The following is a 17,898-nucleotide window of genomic DNA, read 5'->3' as shown; positions in this document are numbered from 1 at the left end:
ATGAAGAGGAAGAGGAAGAGGATGAGGATGAAAAGAAGGATTCGAGCACATAAAGTGTATCTTATAAGGTTAGAATTTGGGAAATCATGTTCTCCATAATTTAGATCTGATCTAATGCCTAGGTACATTTTGGAGGCTCAAATCCAAGAAAAGGTTGTTGCTGAGACGACTGTTTTAGCCTTCAGCCAATTATTGACTTCCGGCGTGATAGCAATAGAACCAACCTCCACAGACAGGTAGGTTGTACTATGTGATTTGTATAAGAAAACATGGAATGTTTGAAGAATCCAAAGTGATACACTTGATTTTCTTCCTGTTACTATCAACTTTATAATCATCAAAGACCTACAAAAAAAAGTATATGTTATTATTGTTATCGCTTGTCTCTCTTTGCTGTCTCTTTTGTTGATAAACATTGTATTCCTTTTTACTTTCCACTCAATCATTTCATCATCATCATCATCATCATCATCCCCTTCCTCCTTTTTGCGACCACACTATCTACGATATCCCAAGCAATACGCACGAATCACGAATCACGCCTCGAATTATATCTCAAACATTATCACAGATACTTGGAACTTGCACATTGGATAGAAACTCTGACGCAACACACCGCCAACAAATCCTCGCTACACTGCCATCGATACTTAAAGCTTCTTTGCTAAACTATAATTTTTTGAGCCAATTTTCTTCAACTTCTGATTTTTGCAATGTTACTGAGAGGGAAAGCCAAAGAGCCAACCGACCATAATGTCACTCCTCCTGGGCCATCATATATGTCAAACGATCAATTTGGTAAGCTCGATCTTTCTTCTCTTTTGTTTGCAGCTACCGGCAAAGCTCAAGTCCCTGAGAAATGGCCTTGCTTCTTACTGACAGTTGATAGCGGATTACTTGGCAGATTTAAGAAACAATCGTGTTGCTCGCCCGAGTGGCGCAAGGCCTCCCCCTCCGAGTAGACGGCGACAATCCAACTCAATATCGTCGGTATCATCAGTTATCACCCCGCAGACAAATGCCCCACCAGAGACCCCAGCTTCTGTCGATCCTCAACCGCGGCCCGGAAGTTCATTCTCTCGCAGACCAACTCGAAATTCCGTTGGATCGTATTCTTCGGTCAATTCTAGAGCAGGGCGATCACTGGTTCAACCACCACCTCAAGAGCTTCCTCTCAAACCCTCCGAAGTTGTGCCCAGTGCTATATATATCGAACGAGGTTTAAGATGGATGGAAAAGGAGGAGGCAGCGTCTCTGCGAGAGGCTATGGAGGATATGGATATAAAGGGAGAGCACGACGACGAAGTGCGGATCCATAAAGCTGCGCAAGAGGAAGCATCAGAGTTGGTCTACACGCACCAGTTTGGGGATAAGTTCAAAAATCCTGATGCGCCGTATCGATACAAAGACCATTTAAGAAAGAACAGTTATGCGCGTGCAAGGACTCAGAGTGTTGGAAGAATTAATAGCCCTGCTGTGCCTACGGAGCTTGCTAGAGATGTAATTCCAAGAAAAGACTCAATTGTGAGCGATGAAGAAGGATCAAAAAACCCCGTAACTTCAAGGCCTTCCTCCCCATTGAAGAACAGTGTTACTCCAGCACCAACGTTAAGTGGATCTCTAGATACCGGTCGAGATGCAATGGCTCAACAAGCTACGAAGACTTACGGTAGTATTAGCCGACTACAAAATGGAAGAAGGATGAGCGGTGGTGGCAAGAGGAACATTAGCGGCGAAATCAAAGGCAGCTTTACTGGTGAACAGATTTGGGAAGAACCCCAGCAAGAAAGCACTAACGATTCCGATCGTGGTCGACCCATGGATGGCCGCCCAGCCTCTGCTTTACAAATCAAACCTCGAAATCCCCTCAATCGTGTTCAGTTTTCGGGGGATGTTCCACGATCCAATAGCACCCCGCCTGAAATCACCAAGAAGCTATCCACAACCGAGATATATAAAAATCCACCAACACAATCAAGGAATCCTGCATATACTGCAAACATGCCACCGGCAAATGAACCAGATGCTGAGAAGGAAGAGATTCCCAAAAAGAATGGTGTTGAGATCAGAGGTGATGATATACGTCAAGCGACGAGCATGCGTCTTAGTGATCGCAGCCCCAAACTCCCCACGCCCACTGCAGTCAGTGATAAACCTGGCCGTCCAATTGTAAGCTTTGACAAAAACTGGAAGCCGCAAGAGGCTGATGACAAGCCAGAAGTGCGAAGAAGATCGCCGTTCGATCGCCGGCCAAATAGCCAAAAGCAAAGCCTACCTGCTCGACCAGGTCCGACGCCTATCGCATCAAACAAGGATTTTAGTGCACCGACCCAAGTGAGCGTCCCAGTTCCTAGTATAAGTGTCTCAGAATCAACACCGTCAGTCCCTACCTTAAATTTTCCTGATTCTCCTCAAATTTCCATTTCGGCTCCTAGTGTTCCAACGATCATTGAACCGGGATCAAGCCCAACCAAGTCAGCACCGGCTGTACCAACGATAAATATTCCAACTATCAACGAGCCAGTATCTCAGTCCGTGCCTCAGATCCCTACAATTTCGGAGCCTGGTTCGTCACAATCCAAAGCAAGACCGCTTCCAGATCCCAAAACTGCCTCAAAACGTCCCAATCCACGGCAAACCCCCGCGCCGATTCCCCGAGGGCACTGGTCCCCCGCTGCAGGTAGTCGAGCCACAGCAACTTGCCATCAGTGCCAATTACCAATTGAAGGAAAAGTGGTAGCTCTTCGTGGTGTACCCGAACGCTTCCACCCGGAATGCTTTATCTGTTTCACATGTGGCACCGCTCTTCAAGACCTCGAAATTAGCCCCGAGCCCGCCGTTTCTCGTGCAGCACGTCTCGATCGTATAAAGCGTCGTGCACATGGGGAGACAATCCCTGATACCGAAGGTGAAACAGAAGCCGAAGATGGAGATGCTAGGCTACGATTCTATTGTCATCTCGACTGGCACGAACTCTATGCTCCTCGCTGTAAACATTGTAAAACCCCCATCATCGGTGAACATGCCGTCGCACTCGGGGAACACTGGCACTATGGTCATTTCTTCTGCGCCGAGTGCGGAGATCCTTTCGAACAAGGAATGACGCATATAGAAAAAGACGGATATGCCTGGTGTCTCTCATGCCAAACCAAACGCACGGAACGCAAAGCCCCAAAGTGTAAGAGATGTAAGAAAGCCGTTCTAGGTCAATACGTACAAGCACTAGGTGGCGAATGGCATGACGAATGCTTCCGATGTGGCCATTGCGCGGGTGGATTCGATGATGGGCAGATTTTCCCTTGTCAGAGAGGAAATAAGGGTGAAGGTGGTGAGGTAATTGTACTTTGCACGGGGTGCATGGAGAAAGAATTAAAGCAATGAAAGGTCGAATGACTGATGTGTATATAGCTGGATCTGTATTTCTTGTCTGTCGTTTTTCACTGCAGGGCTTGGGTGGATTGGGCTGGGCGGTCGTGTTTATTTCATTAGTGATGGATGTCTTTTGCAAGCATGAGCGATCGCGTTGGGTACACAACAAGCAAGCAAGCATTTTCTTTTGTGCATACATGCATTCCTTTTGGGGTTATAGCAGTAATGAGAAATGGGAAGGATAATTTGACAGTGTGCAATTCTCGATGCGTGATGTGATTATGTGTAATTATTCCATTTGACTCTTATACCTTCATCATTTCTGAGCATCATGCCTAGTCATGCGCCTAGCGATCAAGCAAAGAAGTGAAGTGGCACGATGATACTTTTTGTTAAAGCTATAGTTATTTTTCAGCAGGCCCAGAAAATTCCGACCAGCGCTTGTGATTTCACTCATTGCTTGTTACATATCGTATTGTGAAAGGACAGGTCGAAAGCAGAGCAAGACAAGAAGGGGTTGACTCTCACCATCTGCATGATAAGACTACGATTAATATTCCGCCGAGTATTTATGATTGGGGAGCTGATATTGAAGCTCATGTTATGTAGATAGATAGATCTATATGTAGATAGGTATATGGTGTATATAAAACATGAATTACAGGACTGATACTCTTGCTATCCATTCGGATACTGACGATGCTAAAAATGTATATAGAAATATGTATTTAAAAAGGTGGTTTAATTCTTAGCAGTAGTGGTAGCATTTGGGAAAGTGGAGAGTGAAGTGAAGTTTGCTGGATTTTCTTGGGTTTGTTGTACTAGGTAGGTAGGTAGGTAGGTAGGTATCTGGAGCATGGATATCGGGATTGTCGATATTTGGGGGGGGGGGGGGGTAGATCAAGTAGGTATATCTTGAGCGTAGAGATTGATGGGGAAGAGTATTGTATGGAATAGTAGTTGGGATATGGATTTTGGAGTTGTGGGGTGGGATGGCATGGCATGGAATAATGGGATAGATAAATAGAATTAATAAATTGAGTGGAAACTTGAAGATACTTATTAGGTTTTATTCTATACCTAGGTAGGTAGGTAGATAGCTGGATATCTACAGAACATTGAGAGAAAAAAATCCAATGATACTTTAGGGTACTAATATCCTTGCGCGCGTATGTATTGATTTAGGAGGAGTACTAGTTGTGGGAGAGAGGGAATGATATCGTTGAGGAGGTAGATATGAAAGGAATGAGGTAAGTAAACGAGATCCGCGAACGGGATTTGGACTTCGCGGTATCTTTGTGATGTGATGTGATGTGATGTGATGGATGGATGAAAAAGATTAGATAATTATTAGGGAACTATATGAACCTAAATATCCATTGACTAGAAACAAGAGACCCCGAAATATGAGATATGAATATGAATTCAGATATCCAAGTCATAATCTCACATCGTAAAATAAGTATACACGTACCTATTTCCTCCATCCTATCACACGAGATGGAAATAATACTATATTCAGTTGGTAGGAGATAATTCGAGTAATCTGCCTAGATACCTAGTAAAATCTACGGTAATGACGACGACGATGATGATGAAGAGTAGGTACTGTTGTGCTGTTAGAGTATGGTTGTTTGTTTATAGATGTAGTGGGGTTAGATGCTATTATAATGTGAATATGAATATGAATATGAATATTAAACCCTAGATAGGTAGGTATCTAGGTTGATTTTCATCATCGATATAACTGAACAATTCCCAGATATTGAGATTGCAGAAAACACATTAAAGTATTTCAAACCTTTCAATTGACATGATATATCCGAAACCACCGATCTCTATTCCATGGGCACCGGCATCGCTAAAAAGAAAAGGAGAAAAAAAACTCCTCTACCAGTAAACTACACATCTCGTCCACTTTGCTTCCTGCAATTTTAAAGAGAGAAATGACAATGCTATGAAAACACAAAACCAGTACTCGAGAATGTTAGTATTATCTTATCTTGGGATCCTTTCCCCGTGTATGACGGGTAGAGAAAGAGAGAGTATTAAGGGTGCAATCTCATAGAAGAAAGTCCTTTCGCTTAATACACAAACTTGAGGGATCCCGAGTCAACTATTTGTACTGCCTGTGGTGGATCTTGTAGGGTTGTCATGGGTCGATCAGACCGTGTATATTTAGGGGCTGAGAAGAATGGCCGCTGTGCGTGTTTTCTCCCCCATGTTTCGGTAGACTCTCCTGATACTTTCGATAAAAGAAGATCTTTGAATATCCTAGATCGATCTCAAGTCACAAAAGCCCCTATTCAAGTGATACACTACGGAATATTGTCTCAGAGCTATCTAGTTACTGGGGCAAATCGCGTGGAGCGAGGATCAACTTACTTCCCAGTTTCAACCTCCGCCGACACTTGGTATTTTCCAAAGACGGGACCATTGTTCATCGTAGGATATGCATGTAAGAAATAAAGGAATCAAAGGTGAGCCTTGGCAAATACAGGACATTGAAAATAACCGTATGATAATCGATCTATGGAGGAGACTCTCAACCACGATATGTAGCAACTTCCTCTTCATATCTCCTCAAGTCCCGTGCCTCCATCTCCTCATACACTCTACGTTCCCCCATACTCGACGCCTTCCATTTCTCACCCAACATGATGCCAAGTTGTCCAAATGAGAGCTGTGGATCCTCCTGGCGAACTCTATCACGATGATCGTTGGCGAAGAACATGTAAGCGGACATTCCTCGTCGAGGCGCATTGGGATCTTTCCTCTTATTTTGAAGATCGATGCGTTGGAATTGTTTTGCTAGGTTCGAAGGGGATGGTTGATTTGTGCTCGGCGGTATGGCCTCTTCCATTCGTCGTTCGTTCCATGCGTTTCGTAGTTCCAATAGGCGGGCTCGTGATTGGGGATCATACGGGCTGGCGGGTGCTGAAGAGGTGAATGAGATTGATGGGCTCTTGTGAGTGGGAATTTCTTGATTTGGAGGGCTTGAAATCAGAGTTGGAGCGATACGCTTTTTGATTTTAGGAGGTGCGACTGAGGATGGTGAAAGATTGACGGGGATTGACTGTTCTTCAGTACTCCCGTGACTGGTACTATCAGAGGTAGAAGTCTGTTCTATTTTGGCCGAAGCTTGAGAGTTTGTAAGAGTGTGATCTGTTAGATCAGCACTCTTGCTAGTGTCGGTAGAGCGACTTGAGTCTGCATCCATTGTGATGCTACGTTATCAAGTGTATATGCGTGTGTCTCCTGATTGAGTGGTCAACTTGAGATGTTAAGCGATTCGATATTTGATATGCCCAAATCTCTGGAGTGGACAATTTAAAGTATACCTATCATATATCTACTCACCTATCTAGGTATTTATACTTCATCTCAAAACTCTTGAGGAGTCTCTTCTCTCATTACCTGCATTTGGGTTGTAGCCTAATTTTTGTGTTGATCTGTGCGCGTTGTCAACCTGAAATCCAACCTCGTGACTACAAGGGTAACCTTAGACTACTAATGTGTATACAAATTGCCCGCATCTAACGTTCATGAATAAGTCGAGAAAAGATCATGTCAAAACAGGAAGGAGACTCTTCAAATATCTACCCTAGCTGACGGATGGTTTGCGCAAGATGATCTCCACTTGGAGTCTGGAGGTAGAGGTAGATCTTATCAAGAGAACACATGGTGATATTCCGTATTGACTAAAGACCATTGCAAAGTTACCTTTGTGAACCTGCGATCTCATACCGTACCATCTGGTGGAATTTCAATGTGCAAAACACGTTCAAACCCATCTCCAGATTCAAGACCACCTCGACATCCAAGACTATCTCAAGACTCAACCTCATCTTAATATCCAAGCTCATTCCAAACACACCAACCCATCAACCCAAACCTCAAAAACAACATCGCAATAACCGACACGTAACAACCAAACTCATCTTGATCCCCCAGCCTACCTTTACTATTAGAAACCCCGTTGCCCCAATTCAAACAATCAACCGATACCCCGAGATCCCAATATCACATAACACCTATCCCGTACCGACAGACACGCAAATTACGAAGCAAAACTCTTCCCAATCCCAAAACCCTGATAGAAAAAAAAATGACATGAAATAGAGTGAAAACATACCGTACGATACAAACCAAGCAACCGAGACCTTATCACACAAACCCGTACAACACAATTTAAACATCTCGTACATACCAAAAAAAAAAAAAGAAAAAAAAGCTTTGTAGATTAAATCGTTGTACATACATACATACATACATACATACATACATACATACATACATACATACATAAACAAGATCTTAGTCTCCGAGTACAATACGATAAGTTGTGTTGCAGTAGACAATCCGCACTCGGTAAAGAATGCTAATAAGGGTGGGTGCAATGCGGTGCAGTGCAGTGCAGTGTAGTGTAGTGACACATTAAATTCTTCCAGGATGCTTGCTACTCGGTCACCTCGAGGCTGGCCCAGGCTTTGGGTACCTACCTATCCGGCCCTGTGCACTTTTTCGATGTTTGGATGAATGAAGAAAGATACTGTACGATAGATGCGATGCATATGTATATAACACATAATATTTACATATATACATAAATACATATCATAACATCTCCTATTCTGCGATTCGCAAATCGGTATGTATGAGTGATTCGGAATGTGGGAAGAGTCTTAAATGGAGATGTTACTGCTTGCTATCTATGTTTTAATACGATGCTCCTGTAGATATTATGTATTATGTTCTCTTGATATACCTACCTATTGGAGATTATCGTACACGGTAGAAAGAAGCTATGCGTTTTCACACGCTGATACATATTCTAGCTATCGGGAGGTAGGTAGAAACGGCGAATCGGTGATTCTAGATGCAGAACGCTCTTCACGTCACGTCACGTCACGTCGCGTCGCGTCGCGTCATGATTTCACATTTCATATTTCTTTCACATTTATTTCATCGATGATCGATAGGTACAGAGTAGGTAGCATTCATCGACCTGGGGGCCCCATCACTGCCAATCCAGTCAGGAAGCGGTAATGATCGCAAGCTAGGTATCTAAATTAGATACTTCTTGTCTCCGTAATAGACTGATATAGAGTTTGGGAGATTCTTTGGTTCGTTGAGATGAGATGACGTCGGTTTTGATTGTGATGATGATGGATGATGATGATGATGATGATGATGATGATGATGATGATGTGAGTATGTGTATATTTTTTGTATTGTAGTAGAGACGAAATGAGGATGCGCATATTCATTTATTCATGACCATGAACATGATCATGGTCTGTTGGTGTGGTTTCCATTGAATATCAATGTTCCTCATCATTTGTGATTTGTGGCCCCCAACTATCTAGTACTAGGGAGATAGTGAAAGGTCAATTGGAATCGTGGGGGAAGGTGTATCATGTCACATACGTCCTCCGTACAGACAGACGGCCATGACATGGGGAGATTTTCTCGTGCAGATAGCTAAGATAATACCTAACATACCTAGGTCGCTAGAATTAAACCTTTCGATAAGGAAAAGTGTGGGTGCGTTCCCCCCTTGGCGCAAGCTTAAGCCGGATTTAAAATTGCATCGTTCACTTAATTCATTTATTACGGCGATCATACAAGAGACCATGCCCTTTTTGGGGGTGGGCTGTTGCGTGAATTGTGATAATGTCAATGTCAATGTCAATGTCAATATCAATATCAATAGCAATAGCAATAGCAATATCAATATCAATATCAATATCGCTACCTACCTAGGCTGCTAGGTATCAATAGGTATCAATAGGTATCGTGAGTATGTATCGTATTGTTTGTATCCGAGGCACGGATATCTCGTCTTCATCGAACCTCGGGAAGGGATGAAATCAATAAAGCAAAAGCGATGAAAGTTTTGTTCTTGTAGTCTTTGCTGACTACCTAGTAGATGTGATGAATTCTTGGTGATTGTGATTGTGATTGTTTATTTCCTATTGCTCTCTACCTACCGTCTACCATCTACCATCTACCATCTATCATCTACCATCTCTTTCCAAGGTTTCTTTGCTTCCTCCCCCATTACCTCCAGCTACCATCACATACAAACAAACAAAGGAATCCATGAATGTGATTGTGGCGTGATTACCTAAGAACAGAGTGACACAATCGAGGCTGGTGTTTGATATGTCTGAAAAGCATTGCGCCTCCTTCTTGCTGCAGTACAACTTTACCTGTGACTCATACTACCGTACTACCTACGATAACCCCGAAAGATATCCAATTTATCCGCGCCAATGCATATGAATTATGCATGCACGTATTAAGGGATAAATAAATTAATCATTCATCTCAGCCTTCCAAGGTTCTCAACCTTGGAATTGATCGTGATGCACATTCTTATGCAAGTAATTAATTAATTAATATATAAAGGTAAAATACTATACACTAGTTATATAATTTGTATACTTTATATATGATATATCACATTCTTCTCATGTCATGAAGAGGCTCAGTGAATCAATATCAATATTGATGTTCTACTTTGATCGGAGCTATGTACGTACTATTAATGGTCGATTTCACGATCAAAAGAAAAGGAAGCAAAGGCCAGATCATCATTTATCATTGGGCACAGAGAGCGGATACCAGTACCTAGTAGGTAATGGAACGATGGGATGGCGATTACTCGTAATAAGTTTCGTAAGTTCGTAACATACCGGTAACAAAGGGTCAAACCGTCAAACCGTCAAGACTACCACTCAAGAGCAGGAGGAGCCTTTAGCAAGAGCAAGAGCCTTTATACACTTACAAGCATCCATAGCAAAGCAAAGCAAGCGCCAAGATTCTTTTCACTATTTGTATTTAAAATTCACTAGCCCTGGCGCTACCAAAAGGGCGGAATGGCGGAATAATGAAAATCTGATTCTTGGATCGTTGATTGGTCATTGATAGTCATTGATAGTAACCGATTGTTCGCCTCTTTGCCATGGTTTTATGAAATCGGCTTCCGTAATGACTTTTGCTATTTGTTGTTCATCTTTTTTCTCTCGCTCTCGCTCTTGCTCTTGCTCTTGCTCTTGCTCTTGCTCTTGCTCTTGCTCTTGCTCTTGCTCTTCCTCTTCCTTCACTTTCTCTATCCTCCTCCACCTCCACCTCCACCTTCATAGTCGATGGTCACGATAACTGTGCCACTAGGTAAGTCCTCTCAACAAATGGACTCTAATGATTACCGCATATATATATATATATATAATATACACTATATATTATATGCAACGACGACGAAGATGGGGGGTTAAAGAAAAAGGAGACCTCTCAAGTGTCAGAAGCTGTTGGAAGGACGCGTTGCAACTTGCCAACGTGACGATTGATTTGACTCCTTTTTTTTTTTCTTTCTTTCTTTCTTCTTACCTATTTCTATTTACCTGAGTGAAAAGATTTGGGTGGTGTTGGTTTCAAGAGATTCAAGTAGGGTAGATCGCTGTAAGCCAAGTTTTAATTGGTCGATAACGTCGCACTTTCCTCGCGCCGAGCGTGAAATAAAGGATTTAATTATGGGTTCCTTCGTAGAACGGTAGATCACAAAGACCAGTGTGGCACTTCTCATCTCTTATAAATAGAATCGTTGCTGCCACATTCAAATGGATTTTTTGAATTTCTCTCCGGTCCCGCTTTATTTCGGTTGTTCGTAATCTTATTCAATTTTACGATTTCAACCACAACCACATCCACAACCACATCCCACCCTTTCCATCCATCCATTCAAGTTACCTCAACCTTAGAATATACTCGAATATTCTAGTAAACCTTACTTTCTCCTCCTCCTCCAATCCCACGAAAATACACTGCGCTTGATTGTGCAAAGTATCATACATTCCTTTAATAATAAAATCCGTCCTTGCCGTCCTCGATTTACTGTCGTGATTCACCTTGCGACATATCACATCTCACCTTGATCCTTGGACCTTGTCGCATTGTCGCAACAACAACAAGAACTCCTTCAAACCAGAGCTTGCGATTCACATAACTGATTATACATATCAGTCAGTGATTGCTAGGACTTCGACTCTCGATCATCATTTAGATCTTCCAGTCAATTAAAAAGTCATCTTCGTCGAGCAGCAACTGTAGGGGAGACATTGACTTGTTTATCTCCCACAAACGGTACGGCTTTTATTTACGTCGGCGATTATAATCAAAAATTTATAGCCATATCTCTCTATCCCCAATCTTTTCTACTTTCCTCCCTCATCGGCGGCGACTTTCGAGTTACGCTTTCAAATCAAGATACGCTATCTCGAACGTCTGCTGTACCCCATCTACTCTTGGACCTTCACGATCCTTGAAAAAAAAAAAAAAAGATATTCACTCTTATCGCTTGCCGATTGCGATCTAACATTTTACATACAAATAGATCTGCTCACCTTCCACAACCACTTCTTTGAATAAAACAAACATCGAAGTCAACATGGATTCCATTCAGACACATCCTTCTAGTGCCGTTGACGCTAAAAACTTCATCGCACCTGGCTCGCTGTCCTTCCCTGGCGGCGCTGCTGATATCACCCCACCATCTACTAACGAGGCTGTCGCTGGAAAGCAGCAGGTCACTCCTGCGGCTCCCGTCGCGGCCTCTCCACCTGCGACTCCTGCTGCCACCCCCGCTGCCACCCAAGGTGTCAGTGGAATTGTTCCCACGCTACAGTATGTATATAACCCCTTGTGCCTCATTATATTTTTCATGAGGCTTATCTTGCATGTAAAGAAACATCGTTGCCACAGTCAACTTGGACTGCCGTCTTGACTTGAAGACCATCGCACTACATGCAAGAAACGCGGAATATAATCCAAAGGTGACTACTGATTCTAGGCTTGCTATCTAATATTTCGTTTTGCTAACCTGCCCAGCGTTTCGCTGCGGTTATTATGCGTATTCGCGATCCCAAGACTACTGCTTTGATCTTTGCCTCGGGAAAGATGGTTGTTACTGGTGCAAAGTCAGAAGACGATTCGAAATTAGCGTCCCGCAAATACGCTCGTATCATCCAAAAGCTTGGTTTCAACGCAAAGTTCACCGATTTCAAGATCCAGAACATCGTTGGTTCCTGCGATATCAAGTTCCCCATTCGCTTGGAAGGACTTGCTTCGCGCCACATGAATTTCAGCTCTTACGAGCCTGAATTATTTCCTGGTCTCATCTACAGAATGATGAAGCCTAAGATCGTTCTTTTGATTTTCGTCAGTGGCAAGATTGTCTTGACGGGAGCAAAAGTTCGTGAGGAAATTTACCAAGCTTTCGAGATGATCTATCCCGTGCTTCAAGGTAAATATTTACTAATCTCTCTACGTATAACATCTGCTAACATCGCCCAAAGATTTTAAGAAGGTCTGATTCAGTTCAGATGTACCACCACTTTTTTACATTGTACAACATTATTTCACGATCTTACGAACATTAACACATGCATGGTAGGCGTATCAAAGGGGGGAAAAGAGTCAAAGAAGGGACTCATACATTTGTGCTTTTCAGCATGTTTACGCGTTACTAGTCCTGATAGACTGCGAAACATCATCTTTGACGGATGGCATTGGTGCGCAGGTCCTGCGATGCCGTCATTAATTGCTACTTCTATTCTGATAAAGCAAGTATTCAAAATTGCCTTGGTTGGTACATTTTAAAACAAGTAATAAAGAAAACATTAGTTTTTATATACACATTGTGTGCAATGGCTATGTGATAATTGTGATATAATCAAAATACAACCCGACCGAACAGAGTTCCAGATTTTCCGAATGTAACAGCAACAATTTCCTTTATAAGAGAAGGGAGGTTTGGTAGAATGTACTACACTGCATGCATGTAGACAACCATGTTCGAGTCAGTTTTTATGACTTCTGTATATGTGCAGTCTCCATCCGGTCCTCTGTATAATCCTCTATTTAACTCTTCGCCATCTAACCACTCTCAATCTAACTATACTCTACGTCAAAAGTAAACCATGCTGTGTATCGTTTAAATCTAATTCCGCGATTATTCATCCAAGCACAATAGACAAGAAAGACCACACCCAAATCCCTCCTACTTACAAAGTTTCTCCCCCCTTGGACCCGCCCGGCTCCCATCGTCCGTCATGCCATCCCACCCCTCCGTAATCTTCCAACCCCACTTCTTTTCCCACACCTCATCCTTTCCCTCCATTACATCCACAATCTTCTCTCCAAGCACTGGGAGAAACTTGAATCCGTGTCCGCTACCACCGGTTGCTAAAAACACACCTTTAAGCCCAAGACCGCCGCTACTTTGTGGTTTATCGCAGTAGGTGATGAGGAATTCGCCGGTGGGTGTATCAGTGTACCAGCACACTCTTGTGTGTGAGAAGGGACGGGGTGGAAGATCGGGGAGGAATCTGTGGAGGGCTATTGCGGCTTCCTTTTGGAAAGAGACAGGGACGCAATTGTCGGGGTGGTCGTAAGTTGTTTGAGGTAGAGAGACGCTAATCATCTCGCCTGAGGAGGAGGGGTGGGGATGGGGAATCATAGTTGGGTTTGAGTATCCGTGGGCGTGGCGTGCGATTTTTAAAATGTTGTTCCGTGGTGGAAGAATAAAGTAACCAGTAGCCATGTTTAGGAGCACAGGGATGTCTTTGTATCTTTCCTGTTCTTCATCTGTGATATCAATGTATAGCAAACACTGTCCGCTAGAATGCACCTGAGAGCGCAGATCGAGGAATTTGGCACTCCAGGCCCCAGCTGCGAGAATCGTGAGGTCGGCAAAGTATTGGGTACCAGATGCAGTGTTGGCTCCAAGAATCGTGCTTTGATCGGGAGAGAAGATGAGCGATGTGACTTCCGAGACGATAAATTTTACACGTTCGTCGGCAAGCTTTTCAACCTCTTTTCGTAGCCAGACTAAGGAAGCTCCCGCATCAGCCCATCCTGATCGTCGGTTGATGTATCCCCATTCTCCACTCCCTGGCCCTACATTGAAGAGTTTCTGTATAGCCTCTGCTGATGGCAATTCTAAGACTCCGTCTGTGTCTCCAGCTTGTTTTATCAACCGTTGAACATTTGAAAAGCTTGATCGTACATATCCTTGCCCGGTGTTCTCATATGAGGTGTCGCAGGTTAAACATAAACCACTTTCAGAGTATCGACCCTGGCCGCCAAGTTCATCATCGCCTGTCTGCCGCCATTGTTTCTGGGCGGAGTCCGCAAGTTCGGCATAGAGGGGATCACCGTAGTCTGCACGGATAATGCGCGAGGAATCAACGGAGGAGGCATCTGGAGCAGGAAAGGGAGAGCGATCGAGCAGAGTTATGGTTGTGTTTTTGTATTCGGGTCTCTTCAGAAGGGCGAGGGCGGTGCTTAGAGAAAACACACCTGTGCCGATTATGAGAATCGACGAAGGGGGTGTATAGGCTGTCATGATGGAAGAGTAGTGAAGCAAAGTAGGATTCGCACAATGTAAAAGGGTGGAATGTGTGTGATGACGAACGGATGATAAGGAAAAAGCCACTTAAATTCTGGGGAACATATCCAAACTATGAAAATCTGGATAAATAGATCGATGAGAAGGAAATCCAAAGAGAAAAATCTATAACTTCTCCCAGAGACAAATACTTATAGTGGGGGTAGAGGATCCCCAGAACCTTGAAGAAATTTGGCAACTGCACCAAATCATAAGATACATGACAAAAGAAGCTAGAAAATAACGCGGCCCACCAGCACGGTGTTTCCATGTTGAGTATGTGACTGTGAATCCATACTTCGGATTTGGTGAGATGATTCACGTCCAAAGAGAGAAACGATATTGACTATGGAGATTAGTATGATTCCTTTCTGCGCGGAATTTTGATGTTTAGTTGCTGATTATAATTGAGATGAGAAGTGATGTTAGCAGCGCAGACCAATAATCTTCGGCAATTAAGACAAGCTTACTAAGGTATGGAAGCGTCAGTGGAAGGCGCATGTCAAGCTTTAACCAATTAAACAAACTCGCAGCCTTGTCGCAATAAGTGTCGCGCCTTTTCCATTACCATCGCTTTTCGTGCACATATTTCTCATTCTCTAGGGGATGCCAATTATAGTCGCATATGGAATTGGAAAGTAGTACTGCAAAATGAGTTCCAAAAAGATCATCGAGTTTCCAGATGTTTCGAATAAGCTTCAAGCTCCTTCCAAGAAATCGTTATTCGAGAGGCAGAAAGCAGATGCAGAAGCTAAAAGGTTGAGGGAGGAGGCAGAAACGAAGGCTGTCTATGAGGATTTTGTGAAGAGTTTCGATGATGAAGATGATGCGCCTGCAGCTGGGGCTGATGGCATTGGAGGAATGGGCGGCATGGGAGGAAATCGACATTTTGGAAGAGGAGGATTCAGTAGTGGAATGGGAAGAGGGGGTTTTGGGGATAGTAGAGGAGGATTTGCGCCACGAGGAGGACTCGGGATGGGTAGTGGGCCGGGGAGCTTAGGACCTTTACCAGGGAGTATGAGCAATAATACTTTACCAAAGAAAAGAACATTCGAAGGCTTCGCACAAAGCTCCTCGCGCAGAGACGACAAAGGTCCATTTGCATTTGACGACTACAATCATGACGGGCCTGCATCAAAAGTCCTCAAGACATTCGACCATGACGACGACAGTATGGCGACCAGCAGAGACGAGGAGAGAGCTGTGGCCAAACCCACCTTGCGACTTGCATCTCTACCTCCTGGTACATCACCTGCCGTTATTAAAGCTTTACTTCCTACAAACTTGACAGTCGATGCTGTCAGAATCATACCACCTTCTGGGCCAACCTCATTTACGGAAAGAAAATCTATGTCGGCGATTGTCACATTGGCTAAAGACACCCCTGCGAATGATATTGACACAACGGTCAACTCACTACAAAACAAATACTTGGGATTTGGATATTATTTGAATTTGCATAGGCATTTGTCATCAGCGGCGATTTCGAGTTCTACACAAATTTCAAACATAGGGAGTGCGGCGGCCTCGCAACCTTTCGGCGCCAAACCAGTCAATCCACCAGCAGCTCGCGGAGGGTTTTCAGGGTCGTCTCATCGTGGGGGCTTTGCTCCCCCTACGTCTTACAACAACACACCTCAATTAAGCCGATCCACACTTTTTGTTCCAGTCCAGCCACCGCAGGATATTAAAGAATTAAAACTCATTCACAAAACCATTGAATCACTTCTCACTCATGGACCTGAGTTCGAAGCACTCTTGATGTCACGCGCTTCCGTTCAACGAGAAGAGAAATGGGCATGGTTATGGGACTCACGAAGTACAGGTGGTGTTTGGTATCGATGGCGATTATGGGAGGTGTTGACAGGTTCGCAATCTAAAAGAGGGCAAGGAAAATACCTTCCACTATTTGAAGGCTCTTCGGCCTGGAAGCAACCTGATCAACCTTTGGCTTACGAATATACGACCCGTCTAGATGAATTTGTTTCGGATTCTGAGTACAACTCCTCCGATGAGGATGACTCTGGCGACGAAGGTGCTAGACGTCCCCCAATCGACCCTAACACACTAAATGAGGACGGAAAAGCATATTTGAACCCTCTTGAGAAGGCTAAACTCACACACCTTCTATCACGCTTACCTACTAGTACCGGTAGACTACGAAAAGGAGACGTAGCTCGAGTCACTGCATTTGCCATCTCACATGCAGGTCGAGGAGCTGATGAAGTTGTTTCGGCAATTGTATCTAATGTCGAAAAGCCCTTTGCTTACACATCCGCAAATCCAGACCGAAAAAAGGACAAGGAGAGAGATAACAGTGGTGATGAGAAAGTCGACAATGCCGGGGAGGAAGACACCAGTTCTGCGTCGTTAATAGGGTTATACATTGTATCTGATATTTTATCAAGTAGTTCTACGAGTGGTGTCCGACACGCATGGCGCTATCGACAATTATTCGAGCAGGAAATGCGGAGGAAAAAGACGTTTGAGGGATTGGGAAGGATGGAGCGGAAAATGAAGTGGGGGAGATTAAGGGCTGAGAAGTGGAAGAGAAGTGTAGGAAATGTGTTGGGGTTGTGGGAGGGTTGGTGTGTGTTCCCACAGGAAAGCCAAGACGAATTCGGTAAGGTGTTCAGGGAACCTCCTTTATCAGCTGAGGAATTGAAAGAGCTAGAGGAGAAGGGCAAGGAGGAGAAAAACAAAGAAAAGAGCAAATGGAAAGCTGTGGAGGTGGCACCAAAGGAGAAAGTTAAAGAGGAAACTGATGAAGGGGATTTGGATGGTGAACCGATGGTAGAAGATGATGAGGAGGATGTAGATGGTGTACCAATGGAAGAGGAAGATGTGGACGGTGAACCAATGGCGGATAGTGATGATGGTGGCGATCTGGATGGAGAACCTATGCAAGTACAAGAAGATGGAGGAGAAACGTATGAACCTCCTCCTGCCATGGAGACAGCACCAGACCCGAAAGTCAAGACTGAAGAGTCTGCACCGCCGAGAAGAGCAAGACCGCGGGCAGTGGATATGTTTGCTGACTCGGATGATGAGGATTGAGAGGCAGAGGGCGCGTATAG

General features: G+C 43.8%; 5 protein-coding genes across 5 annotated transcripts; 3 read left to right on the top strand and 2 right to left on the bottom strand.

Moving 5' to 3' along the window:
• Nucleotides 1-713: 713 nt before the first annotated feature.
• Nucleotides 714-3,381, top strand: EAE97_002573 (uncharacterized protein; the record flags this gene model as incomplete). Its single annotated transcript, XM_038873084.1, has 2 exons — nt 714-798; nt 890-3,381. 2 exons carry the CDS (start codon nt 714-716, stop codon nt 3,379-3,381), a joined length of 2,577 nt encoding a protein of 858 aa, XP_038736290.1.
• Nucleotides 3,382-5,914: 2,533 nt separating this feature from the next.
• Nucleotides 5,915-6,589, bottom strand: EAE97_002572 (uncharacterized protein; the record flags this gene model as incomplete). The annotated part of the gene is made up of 1 exon (XM_038873083.1): nt 5,915-6,589. One exon carries the CDS (start codon nt 6,587-6,589, stop codon nt 5,915-5,917), a length of 675 nt encoding a protein of 224 aa, XP_038736289.1.
• A 5,232-nt stretch (nt 6,590-11,821) lies between these two features.
• On the top strand, nt 11,822-12,745 carry EAE97_002571 (uncharacterized protein; the record flags this gene model as incomplete). The annotated part of the gene is made up of 4 exons (XM_038873082.1): nt 11,822-12,057; nt 12,119-12,206; nt 12,262-12,676; nt 12,729-12,745. 4 exons carry the CDS (start codon nt 11,822-11,824, stop codon nt 12,743-12,745), a joined length of 756 nt encoding a protein of 251 aa, XP_038736288.1.
• A 687-nt stretch (nt 12,746-13,432) lies between these two features.
• Nucleotides 13,433-14,779, bottom strand: EAE97_002570 (uncharacterized protein; the record flags this gene model as incomplete). Its single annotated transcript, XM_038873081.1, has 1 exon — nt 13,433-14,779. The coding sequence occupies one exon, from the start codon at nt 14,777-14,779 to the stop codon at nt 13,433-13,435; it is 1,347 nt and encodes a 448-aa protein (XP_038736287.1).
• Nucleotides 14,780-15,472: 693 nt separating this feature from the next.
• EAE97_002569 (uncharacterized protein) lies at nt 15,473-17,878 on the top strand (the record flags this gene model as incomplete). The annotated part of the gene is made up of 1 exon (XM_038873080.1): nt 15,473-17,878. The coding sequence occupies one exon, from the start codon at nt 15,473-15,475 to the stop codon at nt 17,876-17,878; it is 2,406 nt and encodes an 801-aa protein (XP_038736286.1).
• Between the last annotated feature and the right edge of the window lie 20 nt (nt 17,879-17,898).

The sequence above is a fragment of the Botrytis byssoidea genome (assembly GCF_014898295.1).
Source record: "Botrytis byssoidea strain MUCL 94 chromosome Unknown BBYS_004, whole genome shotgun sequence".
NCBI lineage: Eukaryota > Fungi > Ascomycota > Leotiomycetes > Helotiales > Sclerotiniaceae > Botrytis > Botrytis byssoidea.
This window is presented reverse-complemented; position numbering and strand designations above follow the sequence as displayed.